The sequence below is a fragment of the Seriola dumerili genome, unplaced genomic scaffold (assembly GCF_002260705.1).
Source record: "Seriola dumerili isolate Sdu_G_001 unplaced genomic scaffold, Sdu_1.0 BDQW01000091.1, whole genome shotgun sequence".
In the NCBI taxonomy this organism is placed as follows: domain Eukaryota; kingdom Metazoa; phylum Chordata; class Actinopteri; order Carangiformes; family Carangidae; genus Seriola; species Seriola dumerili.
This window is the reverse complement of record NW_019174346.1, coordinates 7,307,681-7,333,524: the sequence shown is the minus strand read 5'-3', so window position 1 is coordinate 7,333,524 and position 25,844 is coordinate 7,307,681. Positions and strand designations below refer to the sequence as shown.

The following is a 25,844-nucleotide window of genomic DNA, read 5'->3' as shown; positions in this document are numbered from 1 at the left end:
TGCCTAAGGATACTTCGACATGTGGCCTGGAGGAGCAGGGGATCGAAAGACTGACCTTCTAATTAGTGGACGACCCGCTCTACCTCTTGAGCCACAGCGGCCCAAGGCAATCACAGTGCACACTGTTCTCGTTTTGTGTTGACCCGATGGTGGAACGAGCTACCAAATGCTATCAGAGCAGGGGTGCCCCTCTCTATCTTCAAGAATCACTTGAAGACTCATCTCTTCTGAGAGCACCTCTCTTACACATCTAACACCCTAACATGCCTAACTAGCACTTACTATGCACGTTCATTGCACTTCTTTATCTGATCTCCTTGCACGTCACCTTATTAAACCAACGTAGCTCTTAGTACTTAAACCAAGGTCTCATACTGCACTGGAACTTGAGTGTTGAGTTGCTTTGGATAAAAATGTCTGCCAAATGATTAAATGCAAATGTAAATGCACATTTTGTTGATCTCCTATATCTATGTTTTTGTCTATTTTTATGTTGTTTTTTTTTTTTTGTTTTCTTTTAATTTTCCATTGTGTAGTAGAATATTCTGAGCTGTACACGAGAGGACGTAAAGTATGTTCTTGGAGCAGGAATCACACCAAAATTTGGATTAGTGTCGACATTATATTCACAGTCACTGCAGGAAACTCTGATATAAAGAGACTCAAATTAGTCATTAGTTATGTTACTTGTCAGTGTTTTTTACACCACAGGTATCATCAGGTCCTTTGGCAGGTGTGATATTATGGTATCACATCAGACTTACTGTTGACTTCCTTCCGTGTTGGTTTTTTTAGACAAACGTGAAGGTGGCATGTCTGTGGTTTTTTTTTTTTTTTGGAATTCAATGGAACAGCTATTTGATCTGCCTATTAGAGAATTTCAGTAACTCTTCTGAGTGATCTATAAAGATAGAAAGGGCATAACAAAGGCTGCGATCCATGTAAGCGAGGTTTACACTCTTGATTGTAACCATCTGTCCTCACCTTGGAGCAGTACTCTCAAAGGAGTTGGTAATATCTGTCCTTTACAAAGTGCTCTGTATTATAGATCTATCATTTTCTTGTTCAGAGGCAATTTACTCTGAACATCTTTAAAATTGCTGTGTAAAGTTTAGCATTGAGCAGCAGAGGAGATTTTTTGAAAACAGTTTGACGTCATCTACATTACTTGAAATAACTGTTATTATTTGTTTCCTCAAAAGTGACATTTATTTATGTGGGGTGCTTCAGAAAATGAATGTCTTTTTGCTCAGTTAGTACTGCCAATGAACATTATGAACTTGGAAATAAAACACATATTTTACAGACCTTGGTTACTGTAAGATTTTATCTTTTAACCACCTCTTTTCATGTACTGTGGATAGGTGGCTGCCTCAGAGTTCCTTTGTCCAATAGCTCATTTAGAAGAAAGCCTGATTAAGTAGCCTGCCTTGAGAAAAAAAAAAGACTGGCAGCCATAAAATTGTCTGACTAAGAGATCAATACATTTTTGCAGCTCTGGTTTATATAGCGGAAAGTGCACACAGTGCAGCTCAACCTACTTTGAGAATTTATTTTGGATCAATTGATAACAAGTGCAGTAATCCTCTGTGAAGTAGCACTGCATTGAAAACAGGTGAAATCACCTCACCCCATTCAGAGATTACTTTCATTTGTTTCATAGACAACAATATCTTTAGACTCACAGAGCGTTCTTATTATCAGAACTTAATGAGATGTGCTGTGCCATGAAAATATGTACACAAGTTCTGAACATGATTCCACAGCCCGGGCCTAGATATAGTCGTTAGAGCCTAAATTTGGCCCCGTACAAGGTGACATTAAGGGCCCTATTTTCAGGAACCAGGCAGCATGGCACAGATTGTAGTCAAATGCACACTTTGATATTCCTGTGGCCAGGCATGGTTGGCATACCTGCAGCCCACTTGGAAACTGGGTAGGATCAGAAAGAATACAATATGAGCGTGTTAGAGGCTGTGACAATAATGGTCTCTACTTTTTATCCCCTTTAAACACAGGACTATCCACGTTCTGATGCAACTGACTCTCCTGTGGAGAGTTTTTGTCTGAGGCAGCATTTGTTGTCTATGTCTATAATTATGAATACGGCAGCACAAATCTGTTGCATTTCAGTAGAATTAACTTCTCGGTTTACTTTGAGCACCTTGAAGTCCGTCGTACGTAGTAGTGCACCGGTTTATTTATAATACAGTCCTCCATAACTACCATTAAATACAGCCATGGTTCTTTATGTACAGTTAAAGTAGAATTAAAAAATTAAAAATGTGGTCTGTTTTTTTATGTTGTATTTATTTTATTTCTGAAATATTTTTTTATGTATGAGTAGACGCAATAAAGTAGATGCATATTTTAAATGAAAAATTTAACCAGAGGCTCTGCCATGTGTAATTGTGGTTTGACAGTGTACAACATCAGTCCTGGTAGAGACTGCAGATGGAACAGATACCTGCTGCCTACAGACAGCTGTAAAGAGAGTCACCACAACAGAGGAAAGGCTTTCAGTATAGTCTACCTACTAACTGGCATGGCTTATAGAGCTGATAAGAGTCATTCATCTCATTCATATTTATGTTTTACAGCCAAACAGAATAACTTTGTTGGCGACATGATCACGTCAGCTTTATGAAAAATGTACAATTAAATCAGGAAGATAAGCAAAACAGGGATGAAGGCATTGAGTGATTTTAGTGAGGTTTATATACTGTATATGTGTGTGTGTTAACCAAAAGAAATACTAGAGAACAAAAATGTGCTGAGAAGCTGAGCTGCTCTGAGCGGGCACGTGGTGCACTCAGTCTTGATACCAAACACGAAAAGTTAAACCAGCGCAGTCGATGTTACAACCTAAATGCACCGCAAGAAAATACCTTCCGACAAAGCTAGCAGTACATGTCAAAATTCAAGCTAGTAAGATGCCGCGTGTAAAACAAGCGGTTTCTTAAGAAGATATCATGCTACGACCACTATTCTGCTGTGAGTCACCATTATCAAAAACTGCTGAGGCAAAATTATTAACAGCATGTTGAAGAAAGTAAGAGGTGCAAACCCTCACCAGTGTTTTTGAAAGACTGTTTGAACCTTTTACAAACCCAAATGAGCTCCTAACTCGCAGCCCCAAGCTCACCCTCATTATGCCCTCAGCTTGCATTAGCTGGTCGGAGCTCCACAACGTTTGCTGGAGGAAGATGATGAAGCAGAACATTTAAATACCAGTTTTACCAACTGAAAAAGAAAAAAAAAAAAAAAAGCAGTTGGAAAAACTGTCTTGATAAATTCCCTACATTCAGGTTGATGTGACAAACTGGTAGCAGTTACAGAGCAACATCATCTTTCATTTGGAGTTGAGTGTCTGGCCACCTGATGAATTTGTCGTCTCTACCAACTCCTAAGGGCAAACATTTGGAGCCTCTAAATGCTGTACTGTGTTTACCAGCCAGTCTCTAACTGTGTCCGTCTGCTGTTTGCTGCTATGAACAAAGAGTAATGTTAGGGACAGACAGCTGTAGTCACCCCCACTTACACTGAACGTTGGTTTTTACATTGTCAGCTGATACATCGTTATGATTGTTATTGTTATTATAACCCCTTAAAAGAAAACAGTGGTTGTTGTAGCTGTTGTAGTTCCCATAGTGGTTTATAAGATAATAAAAAAAAATATGGGGTAAGTAATTAATTTTTTTCAAGATGCAGTTAATAGCATTTGACAGCGTTGGGCTTTTACTGTTTCTACATGTATTCCCTGAATAAGGTCATGTAGGTTTCTGGGAGACGCTCATCCAAAAATCTTTACAGTTGACACTGCACTTAGTCAGGTCCTCAGCAACACAGCCGCCAAGACAGGCAGGCAGGCGGGGAGACAAACAGACTGGCAGACAGACAGACAGACAGGCAGGCAGGCAGGCAGGCAGGCAGGGAGACAGACAGGTAGGCAGGCAGTCAGACAGGAAGACAGACAGGCAGGCAGGCAGGCAGACAGGGAGACAGACAGGCAGGCAGGCAGGCAGGCAGGCAGGCAGGGAGACAGGCAGATTCCTCCAGTTATAATTAGTGGATGTAATCTAATTGTATTGGTATTGTGAAGTAATACGTGTGTGTGTGTTGCTGAGGACCCGAGGATGTGCAGTGTTGACCGTGGATGGATGAACAGTTTTTGAGAAAATCAACAGACATCCCTTCTCTTCTTTCATTTGACGTGAAGAAAAAAAATGAACACTGATGAGATTCATAAATAATGATGCCAATTATAAGCAATTAATTCAGTCTGGATGTGTATGTTTTCTTTGTTGATATTAAATATTGTCTGCCATTCTGAAAAACTGTACAAGAAATTTTATTGTCTCTTTATTTATTTATTTGTTGTTATTTATAATTTTTCATTCAGTTCACTAAAACACTTAACTTTTACTTCTTACAACTCCAGCCATGGCTATACAGACTTCAAAGGGTTACTTCCTTAAAGCTGGGGGAATCGGGAGAGACAAGAACAAAAAAAGAAAGATGTACAGATGCAGCCTGACTATTTGTTTGCCTTTCCAGCCTGTTAATTGTCAATGTCTGTCAAAGTCACATTTTTCTCATTTTCTTTCACAGTACCACCAAAAATCATCAACCTGTCAAGAGATATTGTGGTGAATGAAGGCTCCAATGTCACCCTGATGTGCCAAGCCAGTGGTAAACCAGAGCCTTCTATCAGCTGGAAGCTCATCTCCCCCTCAGGTAACTTGTTTGTCTATAAAGAAGTGAATTACCTACACAGCAGTTTTCTGCTATATTCATAGTCTCCTCTTAAGTGTATCACATTTCCTCTGCTTCCTACTTTATTTTCCTCACTATCCTCCTCTCTGCCTCTCTCTCTTCCTATCACCCCTCTGTGTTTATAGCCCCATCTTTGACTTTGTTTGACCCCTGGTGGATTTTTCGCTTCACTTATTACCCATCATTACCTGTTCCCAGATCATCATTACAACGTAATTGTTCACAGGAAAATAAACTGGCCCCATTGTAATTGAACTAATTAATTAGGATAATTGGATGGATGTAAATGTTGTGGAGGCACTTTGAATGACAGGATTAATGCAGAGAGCACTAACACGGTGTGGAGAATCACGCATAGACAAGCAAATCTTCGGCAAGTACAGTATGTCCAGAATTAGGTTATCGTATGTGCTTTGTGGCTTTTACTCCTTTACTCCTTCCTGAAGACTGAAGGAAACCAAGTGTTGCTTGCTGTTGTCGCTGTTAGTGTACCCCTGTGTGTCCGCGCTTCACTTAATCAGATGCACGCATTGATAATGAACTACATTTAAAAGCCAGAGCTGTTGTGCTTTCATCTGCACTGTCCTTTGTGTTGAAGCGGAGATCTGGCAAATAAAGTGTTCACATAACATGAGTGTGACTGACCTATCTGCAAGGAGGAAAACATTGAAAGGGGAAACCTATTGGCTCCTATTTGAGAAATACTACGTGTTTGTGCTTGCATCACTGTGCAGTCCGTGTAGAGGAGACTGGAGAAGCTATCATCAGTGTTGTTGGACTTCTTAGTTTCCTGTCCGACTCTTTGGGTCAAGGATTCAAATGTTGAAGGACTTGATATCTACAACGGCTGTGATACTAATGAGGTAGTTGTTGTACAAATTGGAGTATCTGCTTGTTGACCTGTCTTGCTGTTCTGTGATTTGGTTTCCCAGGGGGCTTGACTTTGAATTTTATTTTATCTATCAATGCAGTAAAAAAAAAAGTGCCAATTCAGAGTTTGCACAGAGGTGAGATTTTACATACACTACATAATTAAAATATAGTATACACTGTAAATACGGAAATACAATGACAATGACAAGAAAGAAAAGTAATTTAGAGTAGAATAAGGTAAAAATGGCTACAGCTCTGGTTTGCTTTTAGCTACTTTGTTGTGAGAATTTTATATCTCTTATTTGATTTCAGCTGCTTGAGTTGATGGCCCCTTATGAAGGAGACTGATTGTCGAAATTTTGATCTACAATGTGGCATTTTGTTCTTCTTTACCTGTTTATCAAATGTGAGCTGTGATTATTCCCTTTACGTCCTCTATACCATATCCCTGTTTTCTGATGGAGAAACACTTTTTTTTTTTTTTTTTTTTTTTTTTTCAAATTCATTACAAGATGATTATATTGCAGCCAGTGATGGACATCATCCAACTTTTCAGTCATCTCTGCTGCCTTGCCTGGTGACTGAGCTGGTTCATATGACCACGCCATTTGCATAAAGCTGGCAGATGGCCTCTGGGCAACTTATAGGTAGGTCATTTATAAACGGACAGAAAGGAGTGGGCCCAGGATCGAACCCTCTCTTTTTTTGGGCGGGTTTTGCCTTTATTTGGATATGGAAAGTGAGACACAGACAGGAAAGTTGGGGAGAGAGAGAGGGGATGACATGCAGCGAAGGGCCATGGGTCGGACTCGAACCCATGGCCGCTGTGGTAAAAACTGAGCCTAAGTGGTACGCACTCTATTACTTGAGCCACCGGAGCGCCCCCAGGGTTGAACCCTCTCTGTCATCTGTGCAGAAAAACTCAACAGCTCCTGTATGAACAACAGAAACACTGTCTTCCATCCTGATATAGCTTTCGTAAGTCTGGATTCACAGCTTAGTACATAGGTTGAGCATCAATATTTATGTTGCCCATGTTGTTGTACATCGTACATTCTTGGGGTTCAACAAGTTAATAACATTGTCCCTTCTCGATTGAGTGATACACAGTCTACTGACTGTCTACTGAAAACTACGTGTCTGTACAAATTTCATGCGAATCCATCAGATAGTTCATTTAACAGCACTGACTTTATTATAGGGAATGTTACAAACTTACACACCTATCTTTGTAACCATGTCATATGAGTACACTCCACTCAAATACATATAGAGTCCAATACTTATATGGTAATCCCAACAATGTATGGCATCCCTCCTTTGGCTGTTATGGTAGTAACCTATATATAAAAATATTCACACACACACACACATATATATACTGTATATATACATATATTTCTGTCCCAAAAAGAAACATCCTGCACTCAACACCAGCTATTTCTGTTTTGTCATCTCAGCCAGGGATAGACCACTAACCAGTGCTTCTCCCTCTAGACTGTGGATCCTCAGTCGTGGGTTTACAGCACACATAGATGCTGAAGACGCCTGCTCATTGTCCTGTCACATCATGAAAACATTGTAATATTTCATGGCTGATCCATAAAAATGTCCAGGGGAGATGAAGTAGTACAACCTACTTTCTCAAACAGCACTGGTGATGATTTTATATGTGTGCATACATGTGCAATACTAGGGCAAGCCTCAAAAGGAAAGGCTAATTAGTAAGCATGTGTCCTCCAGTGTGTGACAACCCCCCCCCCCAGTCCAAGATGAGTTCAGTGACAACAGTATATCACCAATTCAAATCTGAGTACTCTGCATGCATGACTGCAACTGCCTCTGCTGCTCCCAGTCGATTCTTTGGAGGCTGTAGAGCCAAGAGATCATGTCAGTTGTTACTGTGACCAACAGTTGACTTTTCTGCAGCTCCTTATACTGTGTTTTCTTTTTTTTCTTTTTTCTTTTTTTTCTTACGGACAGTTGCACTGGAGTTGAGCCGGTCTGTTTGACCAAGAATGCAAAAATATGAGGCAGACATGCTTTGACTTAGAGTGATTGCCAGTTCAACAAAGCAACAAATTTGGCAAAGGTGGTAGTCATGCAATTTGAGCCTACGTAAGACTTAGTTATTATATGTAGACATGGTAGACAAAACTGCCAAGTCCAGTTGCTGACAGCTCGTGTGAAAGGGCATCACTGCCTGTGTGACACAAATAACCTCGACTATTGTTGTGCTTTGGTGTAAAGGTGCAATAATTATTGATTCTTACTGTGTGATATAATTTCCGAAGGTTAATTTGACATTCATGTCATGATCACATTCACAGGTCAGCTGTAAAAATAGCTTGATGAGTAGATTAGGAGGTGGAGTGTTTACCAGCAGGAAGTCAGAGGAGTGAGGACCGCTGACTCATTGTAAGGCGTTGATGCAATGTGTCTCTGGAGGATTTGGCTTGCTGTTTCATGTGGGTAAACATAACATTAGTTTATGCATTAGAAACAGTCAGCTCTCAGTGGAGCTTTAATGGCTTACCTTGCACTTTCACTGTCTGCTATCAACCTGTCTGCAACATTATTGCACACAATATGTCATATCCTTTACCTGTCTGTTTGCTTGGCATATGACATCCCTTGTGAAATAAATATTAATCATATTGCAGCTTATGTTGTATGTGATGTCACATTTGATGTAAATACCAAGTGTTTTTCTCTTGACTTTTCTCAGACATGTTGGGTTCAATACAAAGGCTTACGAAGTTTTACAAATTGCTATCAACCACATTTGCTGCTTTTGAACACTAGCTTTCCCAAGGAACTTTGTGTCATTAATTTCTGGCATTATGACCAAATCATAGTGTAGGGCAAAATATGGAGCATACTGAGCAAGCAGCTTGACCTGCACCTGTCCTGCAGGAGGCCGCAATCTGTCAACGACCCCTATAGTTCATGGTGGTTTGCTCAGCTTTTGGAGTGTACGACTCATCCACTCTCTTTGCAGCCCTTGGTTAGCTGGTCCCAGACGCTGTACACTTTGGATAAGCCCCCTGCTAGGGCCTTAATACAGTATGCTCCAACAGAAGTGCTTATCAGATGGTCAAACAGCATCTGAAAGCCCTTCTTCCCACACCTTTCCAATGGGGGACACTTTGTGTGACTTTCAGAAACTAACAAAGCAACATTATCTCCCACTTCAGACATTAATCGGTCAGAGCTATACAGGAGTTTAAGTTCTCTCTGTAAAAACAAGTGAAACATTATGGATGCCTTTTAGGAAAGACTGGTCTGAAAGTGTTCTCTGTTATGCCCATATTTAAACCATGAACACATCACACCCCATTTTCAACAGCCCTTTTCAGCCTGCCTTCAATTGTGGCCATGCAGAACATCTAATAACATGTTATAAGAAGATCATGTTATATTCTCCATCTCTGAAAAAATTCCTTGGACTCAAAAAAAAGATGAAAAGCCTCATGATCAACACCCAATGTTTTGATCATAAATAGGGTAAAAATTTTTCCGGCCTTAGAACTCAACTATCTGGCCATCTTTGGCACTAATACACTTTCTCTCTCTACCACTCCAACACATTTATTTCTCCAGCGTAGTAATGAAGTTGACTGAACTTTGACTGAACTTGGTATTTCTCAGGGACCTAATCATTGATCTGAGGGGTGGGTCACTGATTTCAGGTCAACTGTATCTACTTTCTGTTTCACTGCCTGCAAATTAACAAAGCATTAATCAGAAATTTAACGACTGTGCCAAATGAACAGTGAGAGGAAGGTATGACCAGTTCATACTGTTATCAAAAAAAAAATTGACAACAAAACTGGTTATGCAGTACAACATAATTCACCCATATTGGAATATCGGTTCAATGATGTCATGTCTAGTGACAATCACACATAAATTACTTTAATGACTATATAAAAAGTATAAGAAAGTAAAAGTAATGCCTAATTAGGAAAAGCTGCCTCATTAGCGTTTTCTCCTGAACAGCCAATCAATAGCCTTGTAATTATTTTAATTAGGCAAATAGTGAATTAGACGGAGGAGAGAAAGGTCTGACAGAATTGATTGATTTCTGAGGCATGGGACTGCACCACTCAGGTAAATGTGGGAACTATTGTTGTCAAATCTCATTAACTTGATCTAACAGCTGGTTTCATAGTTGCCTTAACTTCCCGCCCTGATGTGAACAACAGAGTTGTTGTCTCTTCAGACCTCCTGAAGGTGCGGTCTGTTATAATTACCTGTAACTTCATTTTGATGTGGGATTGAGATAGCTGAGTCATCCAAAAGCCAAATCATACAGTTTTGCTTCAGTACACCAAGAGCAGAGAATACTTTTCACATTTCTTCATATGTTAACTGCTGTCATAAAAAAAAAAAAATTAATTATAGCCGCAAGCAGAAAATTCCTATGCGATCAACAGAGAGAAGCAGCCGAATTTTAGCTAATTATGTAAATTAGCTAAAAGTCCATTAGGGTGGCCTCTGTCATCACAGAGGCTTTTTGTTTAGTATATTGCCTTGTAGGTGTGAGTTAAAGCTGAAGTTAATAGGACTTGCAATGTGGCATGGGTAGCCTTACAAAAACTTTTTACCTAATTGTAGTGCCACCATCGGGCTGACTGATATCATATTTTTTTGTGAAGCATTTGCACATCATTTCTAGGTTTATTGTGCCAATTTTCATGTTCGTGGCTCCTTCCGGCTGACTGCACAATGGAGCAAAGATGGCAGATATTGATGAATAAGCCACACTCACTTTCATCAATCAGTATAGCACAGACTTTGACTTTGACTTTTAATACTTGCTCCCAGAACATGTGTACCAAATTTGGTGAAATTCTGTCCACTAAATTTTGAGGGACACATTTTTAGTATTTGTGGCGCCTCCTATGGATCAGGCTGAAAATGCTTTGGTAGACCCCATTCCCTATAGCAACCTGGATATATTTACCGTTATCCATATTTATCATGTTTGGAAAAATGGTTAATAAATTATGGTCAATATTCAGCCACGCTCATTGCTAATATATTTTGTTTGATGGCGGCCATGTTTATTGACGGATCTTGCTCATTTGTAAGAGAAATGTGTTTCTCAGTCCCCCAAGCCTGTATACCAAATTTTGGTGTTGCTAAAGTCAAATTCAAAAAGTTCAGTTCATTTGACTGTTTTGCTATTTAGCAAAAAAAAATCCAATATGGTGGACTTTTATGGTACTGGAGGCTTTGTTGTAGATCACATTGAGCTGGACATATGAATCAGATTTCAAGTCAATTGGCCTCGATCATAGCGCCGCCTTGTGGCCGATTGAGCTAATATTTCCTGGGAAGCTGAAGGACATCATTTCCAGTCATTGTCCAGTCAACTAACTGGAATTTTAGCAAATCTGGCAGAAAAATAATTATAAACCGGCACAAAACCAATAGGATTCTACCCCCACAGGGTTAGAACACTAATAATAAACCAAAAAATGTATTGACTATATGTGGTCTTTGTGTTTATGTGGGAGAAGAGCCAATTTGGCCAATTGCATAAATGTGAACTGCAATCAGCAATTATATAGGGTACCATAGTGACTGACCACCACAAGGTGCCCACCATGTATTTGTGACATCAATGTGTTTTCATGTTTTTTTTTTTTCCAAGCAAAAGCCTTAAAACTAATCTTTTATACAGACAGCTGAGATCACAAACTCTGATCTCTGCTGTGCATATGTGCACTGTGGGATAGCTGAGGAAGAGTGTGTATGAGTGTGTGCCTGTGTGTTTGTGCAGCATGAGAATACACTTCCACCAAGTGTGAGCTTTTGTGCAACACCAAACTGATTGAGAATCTTTATGTAAAACAAGCAGTTTTTTAGGGCTGCAGCTCCATTCAAAGGCATTCTCTATTCTGTGTTCATCTCAGCACTCTTCATGATCAAAATGGATGCAGTGACTGGTTGCTTATGTTTATTTATCTGTTTAAAATCCATATCTGAGACAGTGCATTGAAATTCATAGTGAAATTCTGGTGCAGGCACCAATAAAACTACAATTCAGGGATGTCTATTGGCTTTCAGTTTTGTGTGAGATGTAAATGCAAATAGACTAGCGTTAGCTTGAGAAGCTGTCGTTTTGATTTTCCTCATGCAGGATAAAAGACAGTGATTCAGTCTTTTTCTGTTTGTTTTTTCTCTGAAATTGTTCATATTCAATGTGTTGAATTCTCACTGCTATTTTTTAGTTACCTTTTTCTTGTCAGTTTCATCTCCAGTATTCAACTGATGACTTGATAAGGAATCTTGGTGAGAATACACAGAGTCACACAGCACAGTTGTCACCCTGACTCAGAGAGAGCGGCAGAGCAGAAAATGTCCCAGTACTTGCTGAAGTCCAAACTTATGTTCCAGTATCTCCCAGCTGCAGAGCAACTCTGCTCCAGCCCGGGGCCATTCAGTGTGGGCCCAGCTATTGCAAGCACTCTGGGGTGTTAAAAAGAGTGAATTAAATAAATAAAGATCTTGCATGTGTGTGGCTGTGTGTGTGTGCGAAAAGATTGATGAATTCAGGCTGAGGCTGGGGCTCTCACACAGCCGTGACCCAGCTCCTCCTCACCTTTGATAGATAGATGGCTTTAGGGGCTTGTGGTGGATCAGAAGTGATCCTTGGTATCTTCCACAGACCGCACAACCTGACTGCAAAGTTTGTCAGCCCAGGTGGCCAGCCGACGCCCCGGTGCATTAAAGCAGCCGAAATGAACATGCACATGATTGAATTTGGCCTAGGAGCAATAAAAGTTTTGCAGATTTGCACAGGCCTGGTTGCTCGAAAAGATTAATTTGAAGTTGGAAGTGATGGAGTTGGTAGTGGAAATAAATTGAAATCTTTTTTTTTACTAGGCAAAGAAAGAATTTACTGTAATTCCATATTATTAAAGTTTTAGATGTTCAGAATTGTTTTTTTTTACTATATTTGTTTTGTATTTTGATGATAATATATTTTAGTTTTTTTATCATTCGACTTTCATGTTTACAGTTACCATAGTTACAGGTATTGTTCTTGTCTATTGCAACATTAGCAGAAAAAAAAAACACAAATTGAATGGACAGCTGTTGCTTTGTAGAATTTAATGAAGATTTAAAAGACTATAGATTATTGTGTAAGTTGTTAGAGGGTAATGAATAATGTTGCCTCTACTTCCTGCCATGACAGCATTACAAGTTCAATTTTTAGTTAGATTTTAAGGGAAACTAAGACATATTGGATTACTCTGTACCCTGTCTTCCCTTGCACAATCTGTCTTCCCTTTTTTGTTTGTTTTTGCCATCTTAACAGCAGCAACACACACAGGACTGAGAACAGATCAGCAGGGAGGCTGTTCTTTTACAAAGTATTGTGACTTGAAGCATGTTTTGTCAGAGCTCATGGAGCTAAAACCCAATCCACTGAGGTTCTTCTGAAAGCTGCTGAAAAGCTGCTCAAATTACTACTTTAATCTTTCCAGAGTAAACAACCTTGTCAACCTCTTGGCCTACCACTTATACTGATGGACCAAGAACAGCAGGACCTTATACATCCGAATATACAGGCTACTGCTGTTCAATATATCTATATACATACATACATGTACACACACACACACACACACACACACACACACACACACACACACACACATATACAGTATATACTGTCGCCCATAAAGTTGGAATAATTTAAATGCATCAGTAATCACTTTTGACCAGGTGCAATGATTACATGATGTGTCCCAATTACCCAGGAGAAATGAAATAAATCACATTGTCATAATCATTTCATGGAAAGAGGTAAAAAATATTTTATTCCAACTTTATGAGCAACAGTTTATATATGAGTTTATATAACAGTTTATATATAAGAGAGAGGGAGCGTTTATTTTATTTTATTCCTGTATTTTAATATTGTAAAAATATAACCCATTTTTACTGTGTTTTTGAAGATTTTGTTAGCAGGTATCTAACTATTGAAAAAAAAGACTGTTTAGTCATTAAAGATCCTCTTTGATGAAAATCAAGTTTTTAACTTTGTTAACATCCATATGATATGATGATGATTTAATTATTATTGTTATTTATTTATTATTAACTATTATTTTTATTATTATTACAAATAAGCTGCTGAACACCTGAATTTCCTCTAAGTGATAAACAAAATATCTATCTATCTATCTATCTATCTATCTATCTATCTATCTATGATGTTTTTCATATAACACAAGACATATTATGAGCAAAATAAGCCATGACTGTGTATTCCCACGCTGGAACTACAGTGAATCAATGAGAGTCTCATAAAAACATTTTCAGACAGCCAGGGTTTCATTTGTCATATAACCTACAGAACCAATGTTGTCGACTTGTGGGGACAGGGGGGCGGGGCTAAATAATCCTGAAACGTTGTCATTACAGAGAGTGAGAGTTAGCATTGGCACAAGCACTAACACTAACACTGTCAGTCACTGCCATATACAAGCTAACAAACAACACAAATAATTAAAAGATGCTAACTATGCTAATAGTTCTGATATGTCAAAGTTAGGCGTAGCACTGAACTGTGCTTTTTTTTTTCTAATTCTTATTGAAAGTCCTTTAATGCTCACTTGCAGATTTAGGTCTGTCTGTTTTCTCTAAGTGGACAGATACAAACTCTTAAAATTACAATCAATGCAAATAGCAATTTCAGTATAGTTGCTTTTATACCAGAAGATTCATCCGTGATTTATAGATCATTCTGACTCTATTTTACTGAATCAACTAATTGGATTGGGTTGTAAACACTTCTTTTTATTGGAGAGACATGAAATTGTTCAACAGTCAAGGAATGTATCTTTCAGTAGGTTTCCTTTGAAATTTAATGAAATACTGTAAATTCCTTTTAGCTCAAATACTGTATCTGTCTCACAGATGCTACACAGCTGCTTCTCCTATACTATAAGTGAGATACAAAAGGACTTGTGCCCTTAGAGATTAGTAGCAGCCATGGTTTTCATATTTCTTTGTATGCTCAAAAATATGCATGCTATTGACGGGTCAAATCTAAACCATACTGTCACAACAGATTCTCTTCGCTGGCAAACCTATTCAATAGAAGTAAAGCTGCCTTAATGCATCCTAGTAAAATGTAGAACCTCAAGCTACTGTATTTCTATGATTCTTTTTCCGCTCAGCCCTTTTATGTTTGTTTCCTTCAAAGAGGATGATGCATCAAAGAAGGCCTGGCACATTAAGAAATTCCATATGCTGAAGGCTAATTATCAGTGGAAAAGTAACTATCTATATATTTCCCTTTGCATAGCGGCAGCAGCAGAGGCACAGTTTAAGACTAAGCTGCAGCAATCAGTTGCTCTCCATCAGTTGCCTTTATGGACAGATTTGAAATAAATAGTCTTTCTCAATGTGTGTCTTACAGTGGCAGATTTAGGTCTGGGGTCCAAAGGTCTGACACCATTTTCTCAAAGTAGGGACCTGAGAAAACTTTCCCAAATGGGTCTCAATGCAAATTCAGGGGCACTTCTGGGGGTGAAACATGCAAGAAACATGCAAGTTATTTGCTGACTTCACATGATGGCCGTCCTTGATAAGCATGAGATGGCACTGATTAAGTATGAGAGGATAAGATGGAGCAGGGCACTGACACATCCGATTGCTACTGTGCAGTCTCTTGTAATTAGATACTGACCCTAAGGGGACACACAGAAACACTGCACTCTCCGTTAAATGGTAATTTCCTCAAAGAGGTTGAACTGATGGCACAATTTGATCCAGTCATGAAAGAGCATCCTAACCATGTCCAAAAAGGGACCTCGAGTCACACCAGCTCCCTTGGCCACCAAATACAGAGTGAACTCATTGATTTGTTGAGCAGCAAGGTCATTTCAATAATGGTGAGTGACACCAAGCTGGCAAAATTATTCTCTATCATCCTAGATTACACTCCAGATGTCAGCCTCAATGAACAGCTGTCAGTAGTTGTGACTAATGTAACACTTAAGGAAGAGCCACACGTTACTTTGGCATCCTACACAAATTGTACACCTTGTTCTCAGCCTCCCCACACAGCTAAGGTAGCAGGCAGCAGCAGTGAGACAGGCGCTGGTTGAGGTGAGGTATCAAAGCAAGGACCCTGGGCTCAGGCCTTGCCAGAGGAGGTGGCATCGTACTGCTTCAACATCTGTACAGCGGTGTGGTATGACATCCTGAGCCAGATCCAACATGTAAGCAAGCTTATGCAGTCTCCCAGTATGGATGTGGATGCTGCAGTCAGTCCTCTTAGAAAGACAGAGAGAGGTGTCAGCAGCTACAGAGAAACATGCATCATGAAAAACGTCAGCAAAGGATATGCATTAGGTTCTGACTGGGGAGGCCGTCCTACAACAAAAAAAAGCTGAGGCCCACGAAGCAGCTGCTTTCATACGAATCACTTGATAAGCCTTTGAGTGACGCCCTGAAGAAGCTGTGGGTGACATTTTTTCAGTGTCACTGTTGATGCTGCAACCTCAGGCCTCCAGGAAAGATTTTCCACATTGAAAAATGTGGGAGAGAAGTTTGGAGTGTTGTCAACCTCCCAAAATCTCTCAAATGAAGAGCTGACAGAACAATGTGAGGCCCTTAGACACTGTACTATAAAGAACACTCACTTGGATGGCAGAGAGCTTGCACAGGAAGTGAAAACCTTGCCGGACTTGCCGTTGAAGGCCTTACCATGTTTGAGCTGCTGAAATTCATACACAAAAGGGAGCACTCAAGAATTTATCAAAATTTGTCACAGAAACACTTTAGTGACCTCGCACGCAATCGCAATTTTGCTATCATGATGTGATTGATGACTTTGCATCAAGGAAGGCAAGAAAGGTCAGGGTTTCAATGGCAATTGTACAATATAGTTTGTTTCTTGTTTGTGTAATAATCAGCTTCTCTAGTGTGTGTTATCTATGTACATAGGGTTTATGCAATTTAGTTTTATGTTTTTTTGTTAGCAACAAGATAATGGTATAATAATTTGATTCTCTTTTTATTTGTATTTATAGACTACAACTTGTCTCTGTCTGTCTTACTTCTTTTTTGTCTCATTGTGCTTGTCTTGTGCCAAATGTCTGAATAAAAAATACAGTTAGTACAAGATGGTGTTTTTTTTGGTAGTGTGTGTGTGTGTGTGTGTGTGTGTGTGTGTGTGTGTGTGTGTGTGTGTGTGTGTGTGTGTGGAGGGACAGAGGTGCCTGAGTTAAAAAAGCTGTGTCGCTTCTTCTTCAACACATTTCACTACCTTTCCCTCCAGACAACAGTGGTAACAGCATCTCCACTCCCTCTCTCTCTCTCTCTCTCTCTCTCTCTCTCTCTCTCTCTCTGTGTGCTTCTGTGTGCTCTTTCTGTCTATTAACAGTTCATATCTGCTATTTGCTTCTATTTCTTTCTCTCCCCCATGTTTGGATTCATCAATTTAAATCCTACCTCTCTGCATCCCCTCACTCCTTCTCCTTAAATGCCTCTATCCCTCAAGCATCTGCTCTCCTGTCTTTTTTTTCCTCTCCAAAGTTGTTCCCTTGCCCTGCACACAAATATCTTCCCCTCTTTCCATTTTCTATCCCATTTTCTTCTTTGCCCATGAGTTTGAGGATGAATTTATTTTCAGGGACACAGAAAGGGTACACATTCTCCTGCTGGCCTCTCCTGAGACATCCTGGCTCTCTTTACATTCTCCTCCTGACCACCTTCTCTTATATTCTCTCCCCGATGTCCTGCCATGTCACTTTGATGGCAGTGCAGGACACATCACTATCTCACTAATGAGTTGCTCACAAACCCAGCTGTTGTCTTTAACAAAGACTCAGAGATTAGAGGGACAGCTCACTTGTAGAGCTACGAAAAATACTCTAGGTGGAAAACCTGAAGAAATTTTAAAATATCAGCAGTCCTGCTGTTGTACATTATTGTTTTCTGCGAACACAAACCCATTAAAATAAAATAATTCTATAATGAGGAGTTATTTGTGTATTCATCAGAGCTTTGGTAGTGCTGTGTATTGGTTACTGAAGTGTCCTGTGAAAGCTTGGTTTCTGCTGAGATAACATTTATTCTCTCTCTACTACACAGAAAGAGAAACTTCTTTGGCACGTGGCACTTGCTGTTTTCATTGGCTTGGTTCACACAGTTGGCGGACTGGTGGTCAAAATGACACCAGCAGCACATGAAGAGGCTCAGCGGTGCTACCACCAGAGGACGGACCGACAAGATAATAATGATTTATCATTTTATCTTTAATGCAGGGTATTTTGGCAAAAACCCTGGCACTGGCTCAAACACTCTATTTAAAGGGTGTGAACCACTGATGCTGAACCAGACAAGACTGTGGATAATGAGGGTAGAGCAGCATTGTGTGCACTGAAACACAATGATATAATGATGATAGGTTGTAGGTGTGACAGGGTTAGGGTTAGGATGGAGGGGTCTCAGGAAAACAAAATGCAAATGATCAGATTGGCTAAACGCACAGTATGAAATTTCTGCCGCTAGGAGTCTCTCTATCATGGGAGTTGTCATCTGTGAAGAGTCAGCGCTGAGATTGCTGCTAACCTTTGTTTCGATTATATCTGTGATATCTTACGAATCAGACGTTCAGGAGGTTTTCACCGGCACCCGAATTACCCACAGGGTGTCCTCCTCTCCATAACAAACAGACCAGGGGATGAAAACCGGCAGAACCACCAAAAAGCAGTTTCACTTTAAAAATCAGTCCCTGGAGGCTCAGCTGTTCAGCTGGTAGAGCGCAAACCGCAAAGGCTTAGTCCTACCAGCAGTGGCTGGGGTTCCAGTCCGACCCGTGACATCCCCTCCCTCTCTCTCCCTGACTTTCCTGTCTCTCTCTCTCTCTCTCTCTGTAGCTATCTGAATAAAGGCAAAATGCCCTGAAAATAACTTTAAAAAAATCTGTGCTCACCGAAGCTTGTCGGCAGACACATGACGTCAAGAAGTAACTGGAAACTGAGACTGCTTACCACTGATTCTTTAATAGATGTTCAACAGGTTTTTCCCGGTAGCCGAATTATCCATAGTGATATCCTGCTTTCCATAACAAACGGACCAGGGGATTAAAACTAGTAAACGAATAAAGTAGTCTCACTTTTTTTTAAAAATCTGCGATTCGCCAATGCGCTTCGGCAGACAGGGAGTAGCTGGAAACTGAGACTGCTGATCTTTGTTTCTTTAATAAGGTATGAACCAGACTCCCTTTGATTCCCATGTGAAACCAGCAGTTTATTTTGTTCCTATTATCCATGACCGCTTGAAAAAGTTAACCACATCATTATTATTGTAAGAAAGATCAAGACAAGAAAGATCGCCTAATGTTGAGGAAGAACTTATTTTAACCCAAATTATCATCTTTTCCTAAACCTAACCAATGACCATTATTATAATAATCATGGCGATGAAGGCAGGTATTCTATTTCAGGAGACACTAATATCGGTTGTGTCAGAGGGTTGAAAAAACGACCTGTGTGGCTGTTCAGGTCAGACAGGTAATACGCACGAACATACACTCAAGTGATTGTTTACTAGAAGTTCCACATGTATATACTGTATGTATGTACGTACTAATACGTGTATGCACGTATTAATGCGTGATTTGTTAGTACAACTCAGCCAGGCAGATGCACATGTGTGTGCACATGTGACTCCTAACACACAGGCATGTGTGTGTTTGTACATCTGCATGCACTGTGCACATCCTGTGACTACACGTGCAGTAAGAATTAATACAGGTAGTTACTATGATAATGAATTGGTAAAACTGGTTATATGATTATATTGGGTTGTTTCAGCAATAATTCTAATGTATCTCACCATGTGCATAGTTTAGTAATTAATGTTACAAAACAGGATTTCGCTCTAATGTGTTTCATTCAGAACATTAGAAACTACTTTTGCTAACAGTAAAGCTGGAAAATGATGAGCTGGTAACCGGTTATCTCCTACACAACAAAGCAGAATATGAACTTATTACTGACCAGTCTTATGTGTGTGGAGGTCTGTATGGTTATACCGCAGCCTGGTGTCGTTTCCAGGCGATTTAATGAAGGTGAACACAGTGAACGGCCGTGCATAACAGCACTGTGCTCTGCCGCAGCACTTCTCAGAGGCTGCAGATTTAACAACATATCAGTCCTACTGCCTTCAGATGCAGCAGGGATTTAATGAACTGAATGAGAAGCTTTTCATACAACTATGAAGCAACTGTGGACAGTAGACACTGTCTTACAGTGTCACACACATTCATTCATAAAACAATGCAGACTGATTTACTGACTTTCCTGCTTTAACCACATTATTTCAAGCTAAATACAACAGATTAATCCTGTATAAATAATTTATATCAATTAAAGACATTTAAACATGACAGTGTGACTCAAGATACATCAGATTGTGGATGGATAAGCTGCAGGTGTTGACCTATCATGATCACACATGGCAGTGGTGTTAGCAACAGTGTAATCATGTGTCCATTAGTATCCCATTGTGTTTACCCAAAGTCCTGATGTTGCTTTTGTTCTGCACATCAGTCATAATAGTGACCTGTGTAAGTCTGGAACATAAAAGAGGAAAAGCGGTAAAATTAGTGATTGTGACAAGTTTCAGACAAGGGGAGAGTGTGGCAGTAATAAGTGGCATGAAAAGGATACTGCAGTGTAGAGTATGTAGGAGCATGCATGCGGTAGATGTGTGATGGCCTACTTTTTGATAATTGCAAGGGTGATGTGGAGGAAGATGTGGAGGTGTTACTGTATATCATGGATTTGGAGATGATCACTGGGCTCCTATAAACAGAGAGGTGTTTCCATGTTATGAATACATATACAATTCAAGGCAAAGCCTGAATCCTTGTGTGTGACTATTTGAATGAGCTCAGCTACATGAAATCCGACCTTTCACTGGTGGCAGCTGATGAAAGTGTCTCCTGGTTGCTTGATTGGTTTCAATCCTCCATGTATATCTGCTAAAAGTCAGTGGCCAATAATGGATATTTAATCTATAATCAATATTTCTATGTTGTTTTGCACATAAGGAGTTCATTTTTTCTTCTATTAAGTTTTCGATTGGTAGTAACAAATCTGTTTATATTGAAGATGTATTATGTATAATATTTTACATTTATTTTGTAGGCAGCCACACCCATTGTGCTGTTAGTACTACAGTAACGAGGCATCTGATTGATCTGTCTTGAGTCTTTTGAGAATTCTGGCTGACTCATAATAATGTGCTTTGATTCAATGATCAAATGAATACTTTTAAAAGTTGAGAATTCTCACCATTGACTTCCTGCAAAGACCAGTGTTGAATTTTAGAGAGAATTGCAGACTATTACTTATTTAAAGATCAAAGCAACTCCAAAGCATCTGCTCTTGTTATTTATGTTGTATTAGCCTCAATTGTGTATAGAGATTGTTTGACGGCAGGTCTGTGATTTTGTCATCACAGGAGTGTCTAGCTCTCCTTCTGGGCAGATCTGTGCCTGTGTGTCTTCCACTTCACCATTGGCTGGTACCATCTTTTCAGCAACAGCTATTTTATCAACTTCTTTCTCAAACAGAGCTGGTTTCCATCCACAATAGAGCTGAAAAATACCATGCGCTGTTCTCATTGTGCACAGCAACATGGTCATAAATGTCTTTGTAAGTTTCAAATGGAGAAGGTTTCAGGAGGCAGTCCATATAATGGGGCACCAGGGCTGTACAATTAATCGAAATATAAAAAAATCACTACATGGCCAAGTGCAATATCCAAAAGCTGTGATTTTTTATGAAGGTAAAATGTGTCACAACAGACCATAAATGAAGCATTGTGGTGGTGCAGAGACCTCAAGGCCTACAAATCATATTCTCCTGATATACCTTAAGTGAACATGATTCTTTGGTACAATCCCCAGAAAAAAATCATATCATCTTCACTTTTCGTGAAATGTAAAAATTACTATCCCAACATTAATTGTGACTCACTGAAATCTCAATATCTGTCAAAATAATCACAATATGATTTTTTTGCATATCGTTCGGTCCTAGGGGGCATATACTGTATAACTGCAGTATGTTCCAGTAGTAGGAGTGTTTCATTGTTGACAATCAAGCATCAGAGTTGCACCATCAGAAGAGGCGAGCAGGCAAATGCTTGGGTCCCCCAGGGGGAAAAGGGAGCCTCGATGTCGCAATGTCAGATTGGCACATTTTGCAATGACAACTCTAAACCACCTCAGACTTCCCATAAAGATACTATACAGTGCACAGCTTTTGATCTAAACACCCCCTAAGTGGGGCCCCTGATGATGCACGCTGCATGTGAGGCATTCAGGGAACATCTGTAAATTTTATCATGTACTGATTGTCTGTATGCGAGGCATTTAGGGGACATCTGTAAGTTGTATTGTCTGCCAATAGTCTGCACATGAAAGGGAGGGGCCTCTTTGATTGGCTACAGTGGGCTTTGTTGCTTAGGGCCCCACAGAGTCCACGATCGCCACTGTCTAGCATATTTCATGTTTTTTTTAAGATGACTACACCCATTCTGACAGGAATTTCACCAGTTGCAATGAACTGGGTTCCATGTAAACTGTGTTTAAATGGTAGGCTGGATAATTTGTAACAGCATTCTTGCACTGTAACATTACAAGATATTTACAAGACAATGGTGCCAATTTGTTCATTGACTCATTGGCTTGTGAATTTCCATTCATGGGCTCCTTTTAAGCCTGATCAAGCAGTAGTCCCATTTCACATTTACTTTCGAGGGCATATGAAAAGTACAAGTAAAAATACAGCATTAGCAGCAAAATATTGATAATGATTCATGGGAGAAGCTATCTGTTTACTATCTGAGAGATATTTTTGTGATAATTTAAAATATAAAAAAAAAAATCCTCAGCAGAGTGGAATTTTGTCTGTTTTTTCAGAATTTGATTGGACAGTTTTCATTTTTTCAAACATTTTTGGACCACTCTAGATGTCAGAGCAACTGGGTCATTTTCGGGCAGTTTTAGTTCCCCCTTCACTTTTTTCAGAGCCAGCATCTTTTTGTCCCTCAAATTCTACAGCAATGCCTGGTCTGGCTGCTACTTCTACTTCTAGTTCTATGAATTTGTCTTATCAGAAGATGCATGGTATTCACTGTGTTTTTGCACATCCATTATTTCCAAATGTTCTGGATTAGGCAGCATTTGACATGTGGCATCACAAAATTGTACAACCTTAGCATCAGAATCTTAGTCTACTTTTGGAGCTTCATCAACCCAAAATATGGGGTGTGTGGGGGGACCCATGCATCTTAAACTTGGTGAAATAAAAGTCATCTTGCCTATTGGTGCTGCAGGGCTTTGTAGAACATCTTTTCTTTTTAAGAAGCATTGCCCTTAGAAATCAAACATTCTGGCTGCAGTCACTGGATTGTGCTTTAATAATTCAGATTTTTGTGCCCAAAAAAGGCCATCTAATTCACTTGCTTGCGTTCTTGCCGAAGCATAGCATTCAACATTTCAGGACAGCTCAAGTAAGCAGAGCTAAATGAACAGAACCATGTGGGAATTCTAAGCTGCCTTATCATTGCAAATAATTTCTGTGCTGATTACCAAAATGGAGGTGTTCCTCTGTTAGGCCTGTTCATTTGGGTTCATTTATGGCATCAGACAACAGTCTAATTGGATAATTTTCTTCTTCTTCCTCTTCTTCTTCTTTCTTCTTCTTCTTCTTCTTCTTCTTCTTCCTGATAGATAGATAGATAGATAGATAGATAGATAGATAGATAGATAGATAGATAGATAGATAGATAGATAGATAGATAGATAGATAGATAGATCTCATGGCAAAATGCTTGTCACATGTGATAGATTGGATGGTATACACACAGTTGTTCCTTGCACAGAGTTCCTGCCTCTCTCTCTCTCAAAGGTATGACTTTGATGAGGTGAATGTGCATGGAAATAAACTCACTGAGACATTGTAGCTCATGGGGGAAGTTGTTAGCAACACTCTATCCAGGCACTGTATCTTTGAGATGTCTATCCGTGTGACAGATCAATAGCCTTGTCTTGAAAACTGTAATTCTTCCCACAAAATCACATACATGTTAATAAGTACTTTATCAGCAGGTGCACTGCCATCTGGACCCACTGTAGAATGTGTGTTCATCCTCCTTTCTAGAAAAGAAGTCTACGGCATCATCAGCAGACTATGTAGTGTTTTCGGTAAATTTTCAGTAACTCAGGTGAACTTCCTGTCAACTTTCCTGTCCTTTTTTTGGCATTCTGTTTTCAGGTTGTCCACCCCGACCGCCCATCCTATCATTGTGAACTTTATATCTCAGTAAGACCTTGAGGGAATTTCTTAAAGTTTGGCACTAATATTCACTTGGATTAAAGGATGAACTGCAGATGAATGCAGTGAATTCAATATGTCAGGAAGGCCTCAAGAGAATCCCTTCAAATTTTGCATAAAAGTCCACTTGGTCTAAAGGATGAACTGATTAGATGTTGGTGGTCAAAGGTCAAAGTTTAAGGTCACGTTGACCCCAGCTTTCTTGTGATATATCAGGAGTGCCCAGAGGGATTTTTTTTACATCTGGCACATACATTCACATGGACTCATGGATGAATTGCTTAGAATTGTGTGGTCAAAGTCAAAGATCAAGGTCACTTTGACCTCACAAAACACATTTTTTGGCCATAACTCACAAATTCATAGGCTATTTCTGACACAATTCAAGGTTATGTTTTTCTCACCTGTAGTGTTAGTTAGTTAGTTAGTTAGTTAGTATGCTTGTTTGTTTGTTTGTTTATTAGAAGGATTACTCAATAAGTACTGACCTGATTTACACCGAACCTTTGCATGGCATGGGCCATGGAAGAATCCATTAAATTTTGGTGTGTATCACGTTCAATGGGGCGGCTGTGGCCCACAAGGTAGAGCAGGTCATCCACTAATTAGAAGGTTGGTGGTTGGATCTCTGGTTCCTCCAGGCAGCAAGTCGAAGTGTCCTTGGGCAACTACTGACCCCCCACATTACCCGATTGCTGAACCATCAGTGTATTGGTGTGATGTATGAATATGTGAGTGAATGGGTTAATGTGGCAAGTATTGTAAAGCGATTTGAGTGATCAATAAGATAAGCCCTATATAGGTACAAGTCCATTTAACATTTCATGGACGGATCCAGCGATGTTATTTTATCACTTTTCTTAACATTTCTCAGGAAATAATTTGGATAGTTTTGATCCAGATGTAAAAAGTCTGACATACAGTATTTATGGTGTTGAGATCTATTACTTTGTACAATTTGATGCAGACGTCTAATAGATGTGTTGGATTGTTTGGCCTTGGTGAAGGTATGCACTCTACTGAGTGTCATTCTTGCTGAAAAACTGTATCAGGCATATATTTATTGCAGCTTTGTTCACCCACACATGCTTGAAAGGCTTCATCCAGACCATATTCATGCTGTCTTTGTTTGTGCACATGGTGTTGAAACTATGCTACTTTCTGTGACTTGCGTTTACAATAGAATTCCTGTATTGCACATTTGTACCATATTTTAGTCTTGATGTTTAGTCTAGATGTTTAGCTTTGCTTGTGACATATCTCACTTTTCTTTTCTCTGAAATGTCCCATCTGTTGGCTATGTATGTTTTCTCCACAGCTTTCAATTGCTTCTTTCTTGACCAACGGTCTGCATGATGTTGTTCTTGCTGTTGTTCCGTCTTTGTTTTCTTTTCATCTGGACAATGTTAATCGTAAATGCCATCTTTGCCTTACACATGCCAAAGTATCGTAATGATTGCCATTCTTGTGATTCAGGTAAATGGCCTCACCGCTTCTGCCACCTGCTTGATGATTACCTGGTGTGTGAACAAAAAATAAAAATAAAAATAAAATCCGTCTGTCTGCATTGTAAGTGTATACAGTATGTCAACCTGTAGTAGGTTAGTAGCTGCCCAGATTTCAGTCTCTGTTGCAAACAAACCTGAACATTTTATTTTCAACTGGTGTGGAATAGAGGACTGTATTTGTGGAATTCGGCTGCTTGGCTTGCAAGGTGTCTGCATTTTCAGTTTGTGAAATTACATAAGATAAAGCTCAAAAGAAACAACTGCCATCATGCTGAATTGATTTTATTTCAGACTCAGA

At 39.6% G+C, this 25,844-nt stretch overlaps 1 protein-coding gene across 4 annotated transcripts in view; it reads left to right on the top strand.

The window, feature by feature from the left end:
- The window catches only part of LOC111222229 (opioid-binding protein/cell adhesion molecule homolog), a 428,859-nt gene that overhangs the window by 389,668 nt on the left and 13,347 nt on the right, over window positions 1-25,844 (top strand). For all 4 annotated transcript variants that reach the window (XM_022745874.1, XM_022745875.1, XM_022745873.1 and 1 more), the window contains one exon: window positions 4,612-4,737. In XM_022745874.1, coding sequence (XP_022601595.1) covers window positions 4,612-4,737 — 126 coding nt within the window. The remainder of the gene's footprint in view (window positions 1-4,611; window positions 4,738-25,844) is intronic.